Source organism: Rhinoderma darwinii, chromosome 3, assembly GCF_050947455.1.
Source record: "Rhinoderma darwinii isolate aRhiDar2 chromosome 3, aRhiDar2.hap1, whole genome shotgun sequence".
Taxonomy (NCBI): domain Eukaryota; kingdom Metazoa; phylum Chordata; class Amphibia; order Anura; family Rhinodermatidae; genus Rhinoderma; species Rhinoderma darwinii.
In genome coordinates this window covers 1,780,887-1,799,379 of record NC_134689.1, presented here as the reverse complement: position 1 = coordinate 1,799,379, position 18,493 = coordinate 1,780,887, and the positions used below count along the sequence as shown (strand labels likewise).

Sequence of the window (18,493 nt, the reverse complement as noted above, 5' to 3'; positions counted from 1 at the left end):
TACAAGAATATAACTACTATAATACTGCCCCTATATACAAGAATATAACTACTATAATACTGCCTCCTATATACAAGAATATAACTACTATAATACTGCCCCTATATACAAGAATATAACTACTATAATACTGCTCCCTATATACAAGAATATAACTACTATAATACTGACCCTATATACAAGAATATAACTACTATAATACTGCCCCCTATATACAAGAATATAACTACTATAAAACTGGTCCTGTATACAAGAATATAACTACTATAAAACTGGTCCTGTATACAAGAATATAACTACTATAATACTGCCCCCTATATACAAGAATATAACTACTATAATACTGCCACTATATACAAGAATATAACTACTATAATACTGCTCCTATATACAAGAATATAACTACTATAATACTGCCCCCTATATACAAGAATATAACTACTATAATACTGCTCCTGTATACAAGAATATAACTACTATAATACTGCCACTATATACAAGAATATAACTACTATAATACTGCCCCTATATACAAGAATATAACTACTATAATACTGCCCCCTATATACAAGAATATAACTACTATAATACTGCTCCTATATACAAGAATATAACTACTATAATACTACCTCCTATATACAAGAATATAACTACTATAATACTGCCCCTATATACAAGAATATAACTACTATAATACTACCCCCTATATAAGAGAATATAACTACTATAATACTGCCCCCTATATACAAGAATATAACTACTATAATACTGCCACTATATACAAGGATATAACTACTATAATACTGCTCCTATATACAAGAATATAACTACTATAAGGGCATGACCACACATGGCGGAATTCCTCCGCAACTGTCCGCATCAATGCCGCACAGAATCTGCGTTGCAGATTCTGCAGCGGATCTTCACAAAATGTGCAGAAAATTGATGCGGACTGGCCGCTGCGGACTGCAGGAAAAGTGCTTCCCTTCTCCCTATCAGTGCAGGATAGAGAGAAGGGACAGCACTTTCCCTAGTGAAAGTCAAAGAAATTCATACTTACCGCCCGTTGTCTTGGTGACGCGTCCCTCTTTCGGCATCCGGCCCGACCTCCCTGGATGACGCTCCAGTCCATGTGACCGCTGCAGCCTGTGCTTGGCCTGTGATTGGCTGCAGCCGTCACTTACACTGAAACGTCATCCTGGGAGGCCGGACTGGAGACAGACGCAGGGAGTTCTCGGTAAGTATGAACTTATATGTTTTTTTACAGATACATGTATATTGGGATCGGTAGTCACTGTCCCGGGTGCAGAAACAGTTACTGCCGATCGCTTAACTCTTTCAGCACCCTGGACAGTGACTATTTACAGACGTCTCCTAGCAACGCTCCCGTCATTACGGGAGCCCCATTGACTTCCTCAGTCTGGCTGTAGACCTAGAAATACATAGGTCCAGCCAGAATGAAGAAATGTCATGGTAGTAAAAACAATACGCTCCGCAGCACACATAAGATCTGCGGACTTCATTGCGGAATTTTGACTCTCCATTGAAGTCAATGGAGAAATTCCGCCATGAGTCCGCAACCAGTCCGCCACTGCTCCGCAACAGACAGAGCATGCTGCGGACACCAAATTCCGCTCCGCAGCCTATGCTCCGCAGCGGAATTGTACGCATCGTGTAAACGAACACTGCTAAATTAAAGTGAAAGTCAATGGAGAAACGGCTCCGCTGCGGATTAACGCTGCGGAGTGTCCGCAGCGGAATTTAAGTGAAATTCCGCTATGTGTGAACCCGCCCTAATACTGCCCCCTATATACAAGAATATAACTACTATAATACTGCTCCCTATATACAAGAATATAACTACTATAATACTGCTCCTATATACAAGAATATAACTACTATAATACTGCCCCCTATATACAAGAATATAACTACTATAATACTGCCCCCTATATACAAGAATATAACTACTATAATACTGCTCCTATATACAAGAATATAACTACTATAATACTGCTCCTATATACAAGAATATAACTACTATAATACTGCCCCCTATATACAAGAATATAACTACTATAATACTGCCCCCTATATACAAGAATATAACTACTATAATACTGCTCCTATATACAAGAATATATCTACTATAATACTGCTCCTATATACAAGAATATAACTACTATAATACTGCCCCCTATATACAAGAATATAACTACTATAATACTGCTCCCTATATACAAGAATATAACTACTATAATACTGCCCCCTATATACAAGAATATAACTACTATAATACTGCCTCCTATATACAAGAATATAACTACTATAATACTGCTCCCTATATACAAGAATATAACTACTATAATACTGCTCCTATATACAAGAATATATCTACTATAATACTGCTCCTATATACAAGAATATAACTACTATAATACTGCCTCCTATATACAAGAATATAACTACTATAATACTGCTCCTATATACAAGAATATAACTACTATAATACTGCCCCCTATATACAAGAATATAACTACTATAATACTGCCCCTATATACAAGAATATAACTACTATAATACTGTCCCCTATATACAAGAATATAACTACTATAATACTGCTCCCTATATACAAGAATATAACTACTATAATACTGTCCCCTATATACAAGAATATAACTACTATAATACTGCCCCTATATACAAGAATATAACTACTATAATACTGCCCCCTATATACAAGAATATAACTACTATAATACTGCCCCCTATATACAAGAATATAACTACTATAATACTGCCCCTATATACAAGAATATAACTACTATAATACTGCCTCCTATATACAAGAATATAACTACTATAATACTGCCCCTATATACAAGAATATAACTACTATAATACTGCCTCCTATATACAAGAATATAACTACTATAATACTGCCCCTATATACAAGAATATAACTACTATAATACTGTCCCCTATATACAAGAATATAACTACTATAATACTGCTCCCTATATACAAGAATATAACTACTATAATACTGCCCCTATATACAAGAATATAACTACTATAATACTGTCCCCTATATACAAGAATATAACTACTATAATACTGCTCCCTATATACAAGAATATAACTACTATAATACTGCTCCTATATACAAGAATATAACTACTATAATACTGCCCCCTATATACAAGAATATAACTACTATAATACTGTCCCCTATATACAAGAATATAACTACTATAATACTGCCCCTATATACAAGAATAGAACTACTATAATACTGCTCCTGTATACAAGAATATAACTACTATAATACTGCTCCCTATATACAAGAATATAACTACTATAATACTGCCCCCTATATACAAGAATATAACTACTATAATACTGCTCCTATATACAAGAATATAACTACTATAATACTGTCCCCTATACACAAGAATATAACTACTATAATACGGCTCCTATATACAAGAATATAACTACTATAATACTGCCCCTATATACAAGAATATAACTACTATAATACTGCCCCTATATACAAGAATATAACTACTATAATACTGCTCCTATATACAAGAATATAACTACTATAATACTGACCCCTATATACAAGAATATAACTACTATAATACTGCTCCCTATATACAAGAATATAACTACTATAATACTGCCCCTATATACAAGAATATAACTACTATAATACTGCTCCTATATACAAGAATATAACTACTATAATACTGCCCCCTATATACAAGAATATAACTACTATAATACTGCTCCTATATACAAGAATATAACTACTATAATACTGCCACTATATACAAGAATATAACTACTGTAATACTGCTCCTATATACAAGAATATAACTACTATAATACTGCCCCTATATACAAGAATATAACTACTATAATACTGCCTCTATATACAAGAATATAACTACTATAATACTGCTCCTATATACAAGAATATAACTACTATAATACTGCCCCCTATATACAAGAATATAACTACTATAATACTGCCCCTATATACAAGAATATGACTACTATAATACTGCCCCCTATATACAAGAATATAACTACTATAATACTGCTCCCTATATACAAGAATATAACTACTATAATACTGCTCCTATATACAAGAATATAACTACTATAATACTGCTCCTATATACAAGAATATAACTACTATAATACTGCTCCTATATACAAGAATATAACTACTATAATAAAATTGGTGAGTGTGGTCTACCTTACAAAAAGGTATTTCCATTTACTGACAGCAAGCAGAGGTCTTGAAAAATGATGCCGTGAAACAGAAAGTGTAGCAGACAGTGGGCCGGTCCTGCAGAGATGTCGGGGTTCGGCTGAGTTTCGGGTCGTGTTTGTAGATTTATCTCAATGATCTGTTTACAAGAATTAAACAAAGTTTCTGGAATCTTTATTTCTTGGAATCTCTCGCCGGGATTGGCCCTTTTAATGAGGGCCCCTGTGATCACACCCTCCCCCTCAGGCATTATACTGTAGGGCCCCATCTCAGGAGCTCATTGGAGTCTGTCTACTTTCAGGCATTAGTTTAGTCACTACCTCCTTTTGCATAGCAGAGCCGATAATGACACTGATACCTGATGATAAGCGCCGCAGATGTGAAGGTTTTATAGTCCGCCGCGCCCGCTGCTGCCTGATTGGACATGTAATGGGCGGATTATTAGAAGTTTGTGGGAGATCTGTTTCTTGGAAAGCTGGGTGATGACTAATATGGCCGCCCAGGCGATGGTCACCCAGCTTTCCCAGTGACCATCTGGTTAGTTATACAGGGGGTGGGTGTTTATCTATAAACAGAATCTCAGAGAGCGGGTTATATGGCAGTTGTTGTTGTTCAGCTTTTCCAGACTCCTGAATGGAGAATGTTTTACTATGAGGAGATACCCCCCCCCCCTATCCGTATTTTGCCATAACTATCAGGAGTTTAGGATAGGCGTGCGGCCACCCATGGAGAACCGTAAAATTGTCCATATTGGTGGTCACCCAGCTTTTCCCGCCTCCTGAATGGCTCCATCCTCCACATTGTTGGGGCCGTATTAGGCAGGTTTGCCTCTCAGGAGTCTGGACAAGTTGGGTGACTTCTTCATGTTGCGCTGCACTGGTGACTATTAGTTGCTACATGACCGGAGAGGACGACTCAAGGCTTCGTATGTACCGGGGGAGGGGATCTAGACGTGAAGCGCCCGCCTCGTCACCCGCTCCTTTATGTGTCGCATCATCGAGCGTCTCCGTTGTGGGGAAACCGCAGCAGGAAGTTTCTTCTCTTCGGAGGATCTTGATTCCGCCGCGGGTCATTGGCGATCACTGCGTCCTTCGCCTACATTACTTGCCCGGCTGAGCCCATCCTCCGCTCGCCTCCAGCGCTCTTTTAATTTGGAAAAGCAAATGACTCCGTGTTCCCGTGCGCGGGGGTCGCTGCGAAGGGAACGGACGAATGACTTCTCGGTCTCTGTCAAGTTTTTGAAGAGTTTGTATACATTTTCAGCAGTGATTCCGGCGCTAAAGTCGCGTCTGCTCCGGGGGTCATAGGGTCGCGGTTAAAGGGGCGACTCCATCTTGTGGTGTTCATCGTGTGATCTCGACTCCCAGCAAACGCAAAAAGACGACATTGAAACGCGTGGAGCTTCTGAACAAGCGTCTGAGGGCCCGGTGCTGTTTGGAGGCTGTGACCCCTTTGTTTTAGGATTGCCCCCCACATGTAGCCGCTGTCCCCAGGATCAGTGCCGCTGTGTCTATCTGATCATCCTGAATAGAATGTCACAACTACAGTGAAGACTGACACTTACACAGGCAGGGAAGTTGCGGGGGGAACAGGGGGGATGTTACTTAATAATGAAGATTCATATACTATTCAGGGTCGGCAGAAAGCTGGGTGCGGGTGTTTCTTTAGTTTTAGGGCGGTTGGGATCTTTTGTTACATTGTTGCTGGATACATTGTTATCTGTATGGGATCAGGAAGTTGTGAGCTGAACATCCTCCGCTTTATCCCACAATTAGGCAGCGTGTCTTTCAGGAATCTGGGAAAGCTGGGTGACGAGGCCTTTGGCAGCTGTACTGGTGACACCCGCTGGTTGATTATAAGGCTGTTTCCCAGCTTCCCAGATCTGCTAGTTTATGATTTGATCTCCCACTCTCATTGCTCCATTACAGGGGAATTTGCCGTTCAGAACTCCAGGAAAGCTTCCCTTACATGGGACGGGTTTCTGATCATGTGACCCGCGGTGATGGGTGGACGAGGCACGATGTCTGCCGTGTGACCTCATCACCGCCGGATCCCGGGGTCTCAATATCCGATCGTCTCTTGGCCACACTGGGGGCAGCGCAACATTGACTGCCCCCGATCACTGCCGGAAAATGGGCTGAATATGTGAGGGGGCGGTGAGGGTGGTGGTAGTGATGAGGGTAGCGGCGGTGAGGGGCATGGCGGTAGCGGCGGTGATAGCGGTGAGGGGCGTGGCAATAGCAGGGAGGCTGGTGGTAGCGGTGAGGGGTGTGGCGGTAGCGGGGAGGGTGGTAGCGGTGAGGGGTGTGGCGGTAGCGGTGGTGATAGTGGTGGTGGCGGTGATAGCGGTGAGGGCTGTGGCGGTGATAGTGGTGAGGGTGGCGGAGGTGAGGGGCGTGGCAGTAGCGGGGAGGGTGGTGGTAGCGGTGGGGGGTGTGGCGGTGGTGAGGGTGATAGCGGTGTGGGTGGCGGGATGGTAGCGGTAGCGGTGGTGGAAGCGGTGAGGGCGTGTCGGTAGCGGTGGTGAGGGCGGTGTTGGTAGCGGAGTGGGTCGCGGCGGTGGGGGGCGTGGCGGTAGCGGTGGTGATAGCGGTGAGGGCGGTGTTGGTAGCGGAGTGGGTCGCGGCGGTGGGGGGTGTGGCGGTAGTGGTGGTGGTGAGGATGGTGGTGATAGCGGTGAGGATGGTGGTGATAGCGGTGAGGATGGTGGTGGTAGTGGTGAGGATGGTGGTGATAGTGGTGGTGGTATCGGTGAGGGTGGTGACCGTGGTAATAGTGGTGAGGGTGGTGATAGCGGTGGTTGTATCGGTGAGGGTGGTGATAGCGGTGAGGGTGGTGACAGTGGTAATAGTGGTGAGGGTGGTGATAGCGGTGGTTGTATCGGTGAGGGTGGTGGTGATGATATCGGTGAGGGTGGTGACAGGGGTGGGGGTGGTGATAGCGGTGAGGATGGTGGTGATAGCGGTGAGGATGGTGGTGATAGTGGTGGTGGTATCGGTGAGGGTGGTGATAGCGGTGAGGGTGGTGACAGTGGTAATAGTGGTGAGGGTGGTGATAGCGGTGGTTGTATCGGTGAGGGTGGTGGTGATGATATCGGTGAGGGTAGTGGTGAGGGTGGTGACAGGGGTGGGGGTGGTGATAGCGGTGGTGTTGGTGGTATTGGTGAGGGTGGTGATGATAGCGGTGGTGTTGGTGGCGGTGTTGATAGTGGTGATGATGATGATAGTGGTTGTGATGTTGATGATGCGAGATTGTTATATCCTTCGGTTTCCAATATCTGAATCGTGCAGTAATGGCGGTCGTGTCCGCTCCTTTTCTGGTTGGACGACCGTGGAGCAGGTCACTGACGTCTGTGGATAATAAAGGTTTGGCGCGGCGCTGATCTCACATAATCTGGAAATCCCCCAGACGACGTCTCTCCACAGAGCCGGTGACCTCATCAATGGGATCTGATGGTTGGTTGTCTTATTCGTACACAGACCGAAGCAGTGGCGGCAACTTCTACCGCACAATATTCGCCAAAACGCTATTACTTTTAACGCTGCGTGCGCCGCGCCGGAACGCTTTTGTTCTTTTCTGTACAGACTAATTGTACAATAAATACATGATTGGACATGTTCATATCGTCCGTTACTCCAGGAATCCATTTTTGATTTGCTAATGTGGCGCAGTAGGCGGAGCTAGTGTAAGCGCAAAAGCTGATAGTATAGATTGTGTAAATGAAGGATTTGGAGGGAAGTAAAACGTGCCGGGGACCTCAACTTTAGCCGTTGCGCCTCCAAGTCCAAGAAATTCCTGCACCCCCCACGGCGCGGCTCCCCGGCCCATCATCACCCGGCTCCACGTGGCGGCGCCGCCGTGAAGAGGTTCAGGATAATCTTCGCGCTGAGACGATAAAACCTTTGAATACGATCAGACCCAGAAGTCTCCAAATCTCCGGAAACATGAAACGCGCGAGGCTTTATGTGCCGGCGCTGTCAAGTCAACACGGCAGATTGAGAATTCCAAGCCGATAGGGAAGCGCGAGATCAATGGATTATCCGAATACTAAACATCTTGTCGGAGGGAGGGCGGTCGGCGCCGGCGACTAACATGCTAATACAGTGTCCGTGGAGCGCGCCGCCTGCCTGACTGGCAGAGGACGAGGGAGATTTACATAAGAGAACTCAGGGGCTTTGTCACGGCAATTGTATAAAGTGATATACAGCGGGATGGAGTGGAGCGTGTCCCCGGGTGGATGGCGGCTTACGGCTCGCACCGCGCAGATTACGGCTTTATCTTGTCATACTGAATTAGCGCGGCAGCGCAGGACTGAACGGGGCTGACCTCTTCATCTGGAGGAACCGCAGCCTGGAGGAGAGATGGTATTTAAGACTCCGCTTCTTCTTCCCGTTCTTCCCTCTCCCGGGTGATTAATATGTATGTGGGTGATCACAGGCGCTGAGGGCGGCGAGCGCGGCCGCACCATCGGAGGAGACGCTACAGACCAGATACAAAGTGACGCTGAGAGACAACGGCTCCGGGAAATAGCGCCTCCTATACAGTCCAGTCTATAGGTGCGCCGTCTGTAGTCCGATGTAGCAGAGCTGGATGTGTCATTGAACGTGTCGCGGCTGCATCACTCGGGCCAGGACCACATATATTATGGAATAATTTTTCCAGCCAAGACCAGAAGTGGAACCAATAGAGAAGGAAGTGAAGACTGTCCAGCGCCGTATCTGGCTGAAAGAGGCGGAGCCAAAAACTACATCAAAACTGTGGGTGTGATCCTGACCTAAAAGTGCTCAACAAGTGTCTATGGAAGGTCGGGAGTAAAAGTAGAGGAGTGCAGATAATGTAGTAGTGATACCGGCAGTCCTATGTAACACCACAGATAACACAGTGATAACTCTCTGAGTACAGATAATGTAGTAGATGTTACCTGCAGTCCTATGTAACACCACAGATAACACAGTGATAACTCTCTGAGTACAGATAATGTAGTAGATGTTACCTGCAGTCCTATGTAACACCACAGATAACACAGTGATAACTCTCTGAGTACAGATAATGTAGTAGATGTTACCTGCAGTCCTATGTAACACCACAGATAACACAGTGATAATTCTCTGATTACAGATAATGTAGTAGTGTTACCTGCAGTCCTATGTAACACCACAGATAACACAGTGATAACTCTCTGAGTACAGATAATGTAGTAGTGTTACCTGCAGTCCTATGTAACACCACAGATAACACAGTGATAACTCCCTGAGTACAGATAATGTAGTAGATATTACCTGCAGTCCTATGTAACACCACAGATAACACAGTGATAACTCCCTGAGTACAGATAATGTAGTAGATATTACCTGCAGTCCTATGTAACACCACAGATAACACAGTGATAACTCTCTGATTACAGATAATGTAGTAGATATTACCTGCAGTCCTATGTAACACCACAGATAACACAGTGATAACTCTCTGAGTACAGATAATGTAGTAGTGTTACCTGCAGTCCTATGTAACACCACAGATAACACAGTGATAACTCCCTGAGTACAGATAATGTAGTAGATATTACCTGCAGTCCTATGTAACACCACAGATAACACAGTGATAACTCCCTGAGTACAGATAATGTAGTAGATATTACCTGCAGTCCTATGTAACACCACAGATAACACAGTGATAACTCTCTGATTACAGATAATGTAGTAGTGTTACCTGCAGTCCTATGTAACACCACAGATAACACAGTGATAACTCTCTGAGTACAGATAATGTAGTAGTGTTACCTGCAGTCCTATATAACACCACAGATAACACAGTGATAACTCTCTGAGTACAGATAATGTAGTAGGTGTTACCTGCAGTCCTATGTAACACCACAGATAACACAGTGATAATTCTCTGATTACAGATAATGTAGTAGATGTTACCTGCAGTCCTATGTAACACCACAGATAACACAGTGATAATTCTCTGATTACAGATAATGTAGTAGTGTTACCTGCAGTCCTATGTAACACCACAGATAACATAACACACAGTGATAACTCTCTGAGTACAGATAATGTAGTAGATGTTACCTGCAGTCCTATGTAACACCACAGATAACACAGTGATAACTCTCTGAGTACAGATAATGTAGTAGTGTCACCTGCAGTCCTATGTAACACCACAGATAACACAGTGATAACTCTCTGAGTACAGATAATGTAGTAGATGTCACCTGCAGTCCTATGTAACACCAAATTGGTGTTTTCCAGTTCAATGACTGACAGGAAGTGTAGAACCCTCTCTGCCCCATGATCAATACTTTGTCACTTTTCATCTGGTGCTGTGTACACTGGGGGAAGGGTCATCAATCCTCTCATTAACATCAGAGGGCGGGGTTATAATAAAGGTAACACCCCTATTATACTGGCGGCAGATAACACAGGATCAGACCACTGACCATAGATGATCGGGGCAGATCGGCTCCTCCCCCATCTCCCTGCACAGTGACCTCTGCACATGCCACAGAGCATGCTCACTACACTCCTCTATAGGAGTCAATCATTCCTTTTTTTTTAGATGCCTGCTGTAAAGCAAATCTCTTGATCTTGAGCAAGCTGCTCCAGTCACACCCAGAGCTGTATTCACAATTCTACTAGTTTCTTATTATCGGGGAACAGTGCATTCTGGGAGCTTATGGGACAGTTACACAAAACGCTCAGCTGCTACCTCACCATACACGGTACGTTTCCATTTTCCAATCAGCAGAACTGTGAATGCAGCTTTGGATGTGACTAGAGTATGACATCGCTCAAGATCAGTACAAGAAGTATAAAGTGACAGATTTACAATATTCCAGACAAAATAATGACACGTAAACGTATAAACCGCGACGTCCACACGTGAATATTCTAGAAGACGCTCGCCGTTTTTGGCGCTCCCCGGACGTGACGCGGCGCTCCAGGTATCGTGTTTTGATCAGTGACTCCTTTCTGATTTTCTTTCTATTAACACATTGTGTTTAGCGCGTCGTGAAGTAAACCGCGCTGTGTTAATTGAGATTCCGCCCGCATTGATCCTTTGTGGAGTGAACGCGCCGCCGTCTATGGCTCCTATATAAATCCGAGGCTGAATGAGCAGGAAATCTATGAAATTAATTAGGAGAGATGGAGAGTGACTCTTGTGAGCCGCTCGTCCGCTTTGTGCGCTCGCTCTGTGTGTTACGAGAGTCTAAGTGCTCAATAGGAGCTTTTTAATTATGAGCTCCCTGTTTGATCTCGCTGCATATAATGAACGGATTTCCAGCGACTTTCGTGGCCGCGTCGCCGTGTCGCGTGACTGACTGATACCTGCCTGCTAATTCTCCGCTGATTTACATGGAACCATTCACGTCCATAACAACCGCTATTGTTCCCCGGCGCCAATGTGCGGTAACGAGAGCGAAAAGCTGCGGCTTCATCGCACATTGGGCTCTTTACGAGTGCGCACAGCGCGGGCCGCCATGTGGGGGGGCTCCGATACTCCATTTATTGATCCGCTAGGAACTAATGACGATACGGAGGACAAAGTGCCATAAAGAGGTTCCCTACTATCACTTCCATCATGGGGAGTTCTCCTTTAAGGGGCTGCCGTTGTGTATAGGTGACAAGTCTGCAGAGTCAGCCAATCAGAATGTTTCAATGATTTTTAAAGGGGCACTCCACCTCTATGTGTTCCCGTAGAGCCACAGAACCCTTTCGCTGTTTCCATCACTTGGCGCCTCCCTCGTCGTATTTGCGATCATTGATTTCAGTGGAGTTTTATTGTTGGAAATCTAGAAGGAGCATCAAAAGGGTTAACAGTCCGCGGAGATCCAAGGGATCTTTACATGGGCGAGTCCACGGCTTAGATTCACCATCTCAATTAGGTGGCGTTCCCCTTTAAGAAAAGTTTCCATTCACACAGTGTTTATATAGTTACAATTTGTATCCATGTCACTATACAGGAAGCCACGCCCAGGACCATGATGCTCTGCTGCGGCTCCTGGAGGGGTTTCCTACAGAACCTAGGGCGTGTTGTGCAGGGGGCGGGGCTGTGACAACTATTCTTTACTCATTTCATGGTTGGAGTCACATTATTTACCAAACTAACCTGGACGGAATATCATTATAAAGGGGCATGAAACCTAGAACACCTCTGAATGCAGGCTATTGCTCCCTGTTATCAGCCACTTCAGGCTATTGCTCCCTGTTATCAGCCACTTCAGGCTATTGCTTCCTGTCATCAGCCACTTCAGGCTATTGCTTCCTGTCATCAGCCACTTCAGGCTATTGCTCCCTGTCATCAGCCACTTCAGGCTATTGCTCCCTGTTATCAGCCACTTCAGGCTATTGCTCCCTGTCATCAGCCACTTCAGGCTATTGCTCCCTGTTATCAGCCACTTCAGGCTATTGCTCCCTGTCATCAGCCACTTCAGGCTATTGCTCCCTGTCATCAGCCACTTCAGGCTATTGCTCCCTGTCATCAGCCACTTCAGGCTATTGCTCCCTGTCATCAGCCACTTCAGGCTATTGCTCCCTGTTATCAGCCACTTCAGGCTATTGCTTCCTGTTATCAGCCACTTCAGGCTATTGCTCCCTGTCATCAGCCACTTCAGGCTATTGCTCCCTGTTATCAGCCACTTCAGGCTATTGCTCCCTGTTATCAGCCACTTCAGGCTATTGCTCCCTGTTATCAGCCACTTCAGGCTATTGCTCCCTGTTATCAGCCACTTCAGGCTATTGCTCCCTGTCATCAGCCACTTCAGGCTATTGCTCCCTGTCATCAGCCACTTCAGGCTATTGCTCCCTGTCATCAGCCACTTCAGGCTATTGCTCCCTGTCATCAGCCACTTCAGGCTATTGCTTCCTGTCATCAGCCACTTCAGGCTATTGCTTCCTGTCATCAGCCACTTCAGGCTATTGCTTCCTGTCATCAGCCACTTCAGGCTATTGCTTCCTGTCATCAGCCACTTCAGGCTATTGCTTCCTGTCATCAGCCACTTCAGGTTATTGCTCCCTGTCATCAGCCACTTCAGGCTATTGCTTCCTGTCATCAGCCACTTCAGGCTATTGCTCCCTGTCATCAGCCACTTCAGGCTATTGCTCCCTGTTATCAGCCACTTCAGGAGGATGACTGTAATGTTCTTCAATGGGACGTGTGTCAGGACGGGCAGATTCCTCCCCCTCCCCCATGATCCCTACTTTGTGAGATTTTGCGTCCGCACCAGTCCCGGTATTATAATGTGCTGCGGTCTGTGCGGCTCCAGGTCCCGTCTCCGCAGGTTTTATGACTGGAGACGGTTCGGGCAGTCGCTGCGGAATCCGCTGCTCGTAAATCAATCACTTTGGCGCTTACTTACACGATACGTGGGGGAGGGGTGATCGTTTTGTTTTATACGTTTTTAGATTTATTTTTCCTATAATATTTATTTGTAATTTTTATTTTATTTTTTCCGGGGCCTAAAAATGGCGCTGGCTCCTCGCGATCTATTGGTGTGCTCCGCGCCGGACGCTTTTTTTCCATAAAATGTGTGTGCCCTGGTCGGCCGCAGCCCGTTCCCCAGTGTTATTGGTGGGTTCACCTGTATCCCGCTCCTCGTCCTCCCCTCCCCCGCTGTCACTTTCAATTAGATACGGCTAAGTGGCACAATTACAGGGTTGCCATTTAGGATGAGCCTAATATGGGGGACACGGGGTCTATCGTCGGCCGGCACGTCGCAATCATTAATTTAATTTAGTTTTCGGAGATGAGCTGCCGGAATGGTGGAGATACGGCGAAGGGGGGGGGGGGCGGGATCGGAGCTCTGGGCTCATTCATTGCGGCTGTCAGCCAGATGGAGGCGCTGTGAACCCCCGGACCTCGTATAATCTCGCCGTCTCTGCGCTGAATGTCATTTTAAGAGACGGACGATCGGCCGCCATTTTATTTCGATTCTTTTACGTACATTTGTTACAAAGTGTTAATTTACATATTAAAGGCTGAATGATCAATTACAATGGCGGTCGCAGATCAAACTGTTTGCGGAAAAAAACAAATGGCGCCGATCTGTTAAAAAAAATTTGCGCTCAATGCTGACATTATATTTATCTACACATCGCAGTTTACGCCTCCACGGATTTCGACTTGCTGTAAATGAATGACGTGTTTTACACCGCGCCGATTGCGCCATATTTTTAGTAGAGTTACAATGCGCCGCCATTTTGTGGGAGGGGCTTGCGGTTGTGCAGATGATTTTTTTACGGTTGTTTCTCTTTACACCCTGACGTCTTGTCTTTCCTCTTGACTCTCTAGGATATAGACGGCAATAAGGCGGTCTCTTCATTTGCCCCTCAAAACTCGGCTACCTCACCCCTGAAGGCAGATGAAGGCGGGCGGCAAAGTGGCGAATCCCTGTCTAACGCATTGGGGACTCCTGAAAGGCGTAAAGGCAGCTTAGCAGACGTGGTGGACACACTGAAGCAACGCAAAATGGAGGAGCTGATCAAAAGCGAGCCAGAAGGTAAGGCCAACATGGCGGACGTTAAGCAGAATTGGCGCTATTGCGTGTAGCGATGATGGTTTTTGATGGGAGATGAGATCCAATCACTGCAAAGCGAAAACCAATGTTTCTGACTGAGCCGATAACGGAGTCCGCGGATGATTCGCTTATTTTATACTTTCGTTTATACCTCCCATGGTGCGTCCTATCCGGCCGCTAAATCGCCCTGGGCGGAGCTAAATGGTCACATGACTGTCTGCACCTGACAAGCGATGCCTGTGTAGGGAAATGGTGGCTGCTGACACCCATCTAGTAGCGTGGGAAAATAGTTGTCACGGGGATTCTGATCCTGTATAAGCGAATAAGGGGAGTGCAGCACCTTTATGATGTGCGGGGGAGGGGCCTATATAGGAGGGGGATACAATTCTTCATTTCTGGATGGAGTTCCCCTTTAAGATCAGTCCAATCTTGATCTTCTGAGATCTAGTTGGCACACGAGTTTCCCGCTTCTATAGGGTGAGTTTTCGTTCTCGGCGCGGTTGCACCTCGTGTTCCTTCTTGTAGCCGCAGGCACTTTATGCTAATGAGCCGCCATTGTAAACAGTGCGGACGTCTGGTGGTCACTTGGGGCAGTTCCTCCGCATTCTTCTCATACTTGTGATTTAATCCCCATTGTGGTGCGGTTGTTTGGCGCTGGCATTGTCTCCGGTGGCCGGGGTCGCGGCGGAGCGCCGCTCCTGTGTACCTTCTTCACACTGTTGCAATACTTTGGCGCTTCAGCTGCATCGTCTCCGGCCACGAGAAGGGAACACCCGGGATCACATTTCTGTTTACTCTCTACATAAACCAGGAGACGTGGAGCGACACGCCGAGGCGGCTGAGTCATGGGACGGCCAATCAGCCGTGTCGTTACATGCAGAGAACGGAGTGCACCCACGGCAGGAGCGCGACCCCCCCCTCCTCGTAACGTATTCGAGATGGCGGAGGGGTGACTTACGTCTTAGGCTCCCGCCCTGTGTGTATATACACGAGTGTTCAGTCACGTCACAATGTAACAATGGCGCAGTTTGCGCACGTTGGGCATGAGATTCACGTGGACGTAGATTTGGCGCAATGGTCACAGCTTAGTGTGCGGAGAAGACGTCACGCACGGTTTATAAATCGCATGTTTGTGACAACTTGGACCACACCCACCACGTGTCGCGCGCACAAAACATGTCATAAATATGGCGCCCGTGCTCGCGTTATGAACTCCATATCTAATAATCATTGACGGGTCGTGATGCCGCCACGCGTGTATTATGAGGGGCGGCGGCGGGTCCGTTACCGTGAAGTCGTCTGGTATTCTGCGTCCTCCGTCGTATCGCAGTAATGGATCCGTTATAAGTCGTGAACAATGTAACAAGCGGTCGTGGTGCGGACGACGCGGCTCGCTGATACTTTGTAGCCGACGTCCATGTTCCCTTTTGCGCGGTTCGCGTTTCCGAATGTTTTTGTTTTTTTTTGTGTTTACATAAATAGTTCAGGCGCCGACTCCGTCGCCCACAAACCGGAGGGGGAGAGTTTCAAGGGCGCCGGTGTTACGGAGATCGGCGGATGAGAAAGGCGCGAGGGAGTGGCTGAGGTTTCAGGATGCGGCGGCGTCTATTCCGGAGACCCCATTAGCGCAGGTCAGATGGAAACGTTACAATGAATCCCGAGCCGGCGCATTATCTCCTCCGCTTATGAAAATGTACAAACAAAAGATCCGCGACGCTTTGAAAAATAAGACCGAGGGGAAAAAATAAAACCCTGCGTCCGGCGTGAGACGTCTCTGCGCTCGCCATTGTTCTATTGTCTTCCGGAGGCCATTAAAATGAACAGCGGGTTCTGCCGCAAATTTCATGAAGCCTTTGTTGGGTCATTATGCCGGAGCCATATTCATACCCCTCCCCCGCCGCCTCCTGCGGACCGACCGTAAAACTAAGAAAGTAACGACGAGCGTCAGAGGGCGGCGCGGGCGCAGAGAGGGCGGCGCGGGCGCAGGGAGGGCGGTAACGGGGGGCTGAGTGCGATCTCTCTCTCTCTCTCTCTCTCTCTCTGCTGTCAGCCGCTCCTCTGCCCAGATTCTCATTTACATCTTTACCAGCGTCCTGATTTCTGACATTTCGCCTTCCGGCTTCTTCGCATTTTCCGCTGCTCTCGGAGTAAATATCCCGGAGTCGCTTCCTGCGTCTCCCAATCTCGTGCTTCGCGTCTTCTGTGGTTTTTAGTTTTTGCCCTATGGTGGAAACTGTTGACTCCAGGATGTGGGGGGTAGTTATAGCTGAGATGTGGGGGGTAGTGGTCCTGAGATGTGGGGGGTAGTGGTCCTGAGATGTGGGGGGTAGCGGTCCTGAGATGCGGGGGGTAGCGGTCCTGAGATGCGGGGGGTAGCGGTCCTGAGATGCGGGGGGTAGCGGTCCTGAGATGCGGGGGGTAGCGGTCCTGAGATGCGGGGGGTAGCGGTCCTGAGATGTGGGGGGTAGTTATAGCTGAGATGCGGGGGGTAGCGGTCCTGAGATGTGGGGGGTAGTTATAGCTGAGATGTGGGGGGTAGTGGTCCTGAGATGTGGGGGGTAGTGGTCCTGAGATGTGGGGGGTAGTGGTCCTGAGATGTGGGGGGTAGTGGTCCTGAGATGCGGGGGGTAGCGGTCCGGAGATGCGGGGGGTAGCGGTCCTGAGATGTGGGGGGTAGTTATAGCTGAGATGCGGGGGGTAGTGGTCCTGAGATGTGGGGGGTAGTGGTCCTGAGATGTGGGGGGTAGTGGTCCTGAGATGCGGGGGGTAGCGGTCCGGAGATGCGGGGGGTAGCGGTCCTGAGATGTGGGGGGTAGTTATAGCTGAGATGCGGGGGGTAGTGGTCCTGAGATGCGGGGGGGTAGCGGTCCTGAGATGCGGGGGGTAGCGGTCCTGAGATGCGGGGGGGTAGCGGTCCTGAGATGCGGGGTGGTAGCGGTCCGGGGATGCGGGGGGTAGCGGTCCTGAGATGCGGGGGGTAGTTGTGGTGAGATACGGGGGGTAGATCTGGTGAGATGCGGGGGGTAGTGGTCCTGAGATGTGGGGGGTAGATCTGGTGAGATGTGGGGGGGGGGTAATTATCTGCAGGTCAGTCACTCTTCACTCCTTTGTTTTCCGGAGGTTCTGCTGCGGACTGCAGGCTGCTGTTTGTGGTAGTCTGTAGTGTGATCCTGAGATGTGGGGGGGGGGGGGTAGTGGTCCTGAGATGTTTGTGGTAGTCTGTAGTGGGATCCTGAGATGTGGGGGGGGGGGGGGTAGTGGTCCTGAGATGTTTCTGGTAGTCTGTAGTGGGATCCATGTATTCGTGTTCTTATGTATAAGGATATGAGTATTTTTAGTCCGCACGCCCTGGCCTGAAATGGCTGATAACAGGGAACACTAGGCTGTATTTAGCTGCTGAGTGAGTAGATGAGCGGCCGCAGGTGTAGGGCAGTGATCCCCCCGCCGCGCTCCATAGGATGGTGACCCCGCGTACCTGTTATCTTTACCTCTAGAAGCAGAAAGACCTCGTCCTGACGTGTAGATTCATCCGGCTGTAATTTGTGTAATTGTGACGGCGCTCGCAGGACCTCCGAGTGTAATCCCCCAGAAAATCTCCACAACTTTCCTGTATTTAGACCCCGAGGACATCACTAGTTTAATGATCCCCCCCCCCCTCCCCCGCTCTCCGCTACCTTAACTGTTTGGAG

At 47.2% G+C, this 18,493-nt stretch overlaps 1 protein-coding gene across 1 annotated transcript in view; it reads left to right on the top strand.

Annotated features, from left to right (window-relative positions):
• SOX5 (SRY-box transcription factor 5) overlaps nt 1-18,493 on the top strand; it is a 343,282-nt gene that overhangs the window by 82,287 nt on the left and 242,502 nt on the right. Inside the window, exon 4 of the mRNA XM_075855646.1 lies at nt 14,579-14,786. Coding sequence (XP_075711761.1) covers nt 14,579-14,786 — 208 coding nt within the window. The remainder of the gene's footprint in view (nt 1-14,578; nt 14,787-18,493) is intronic.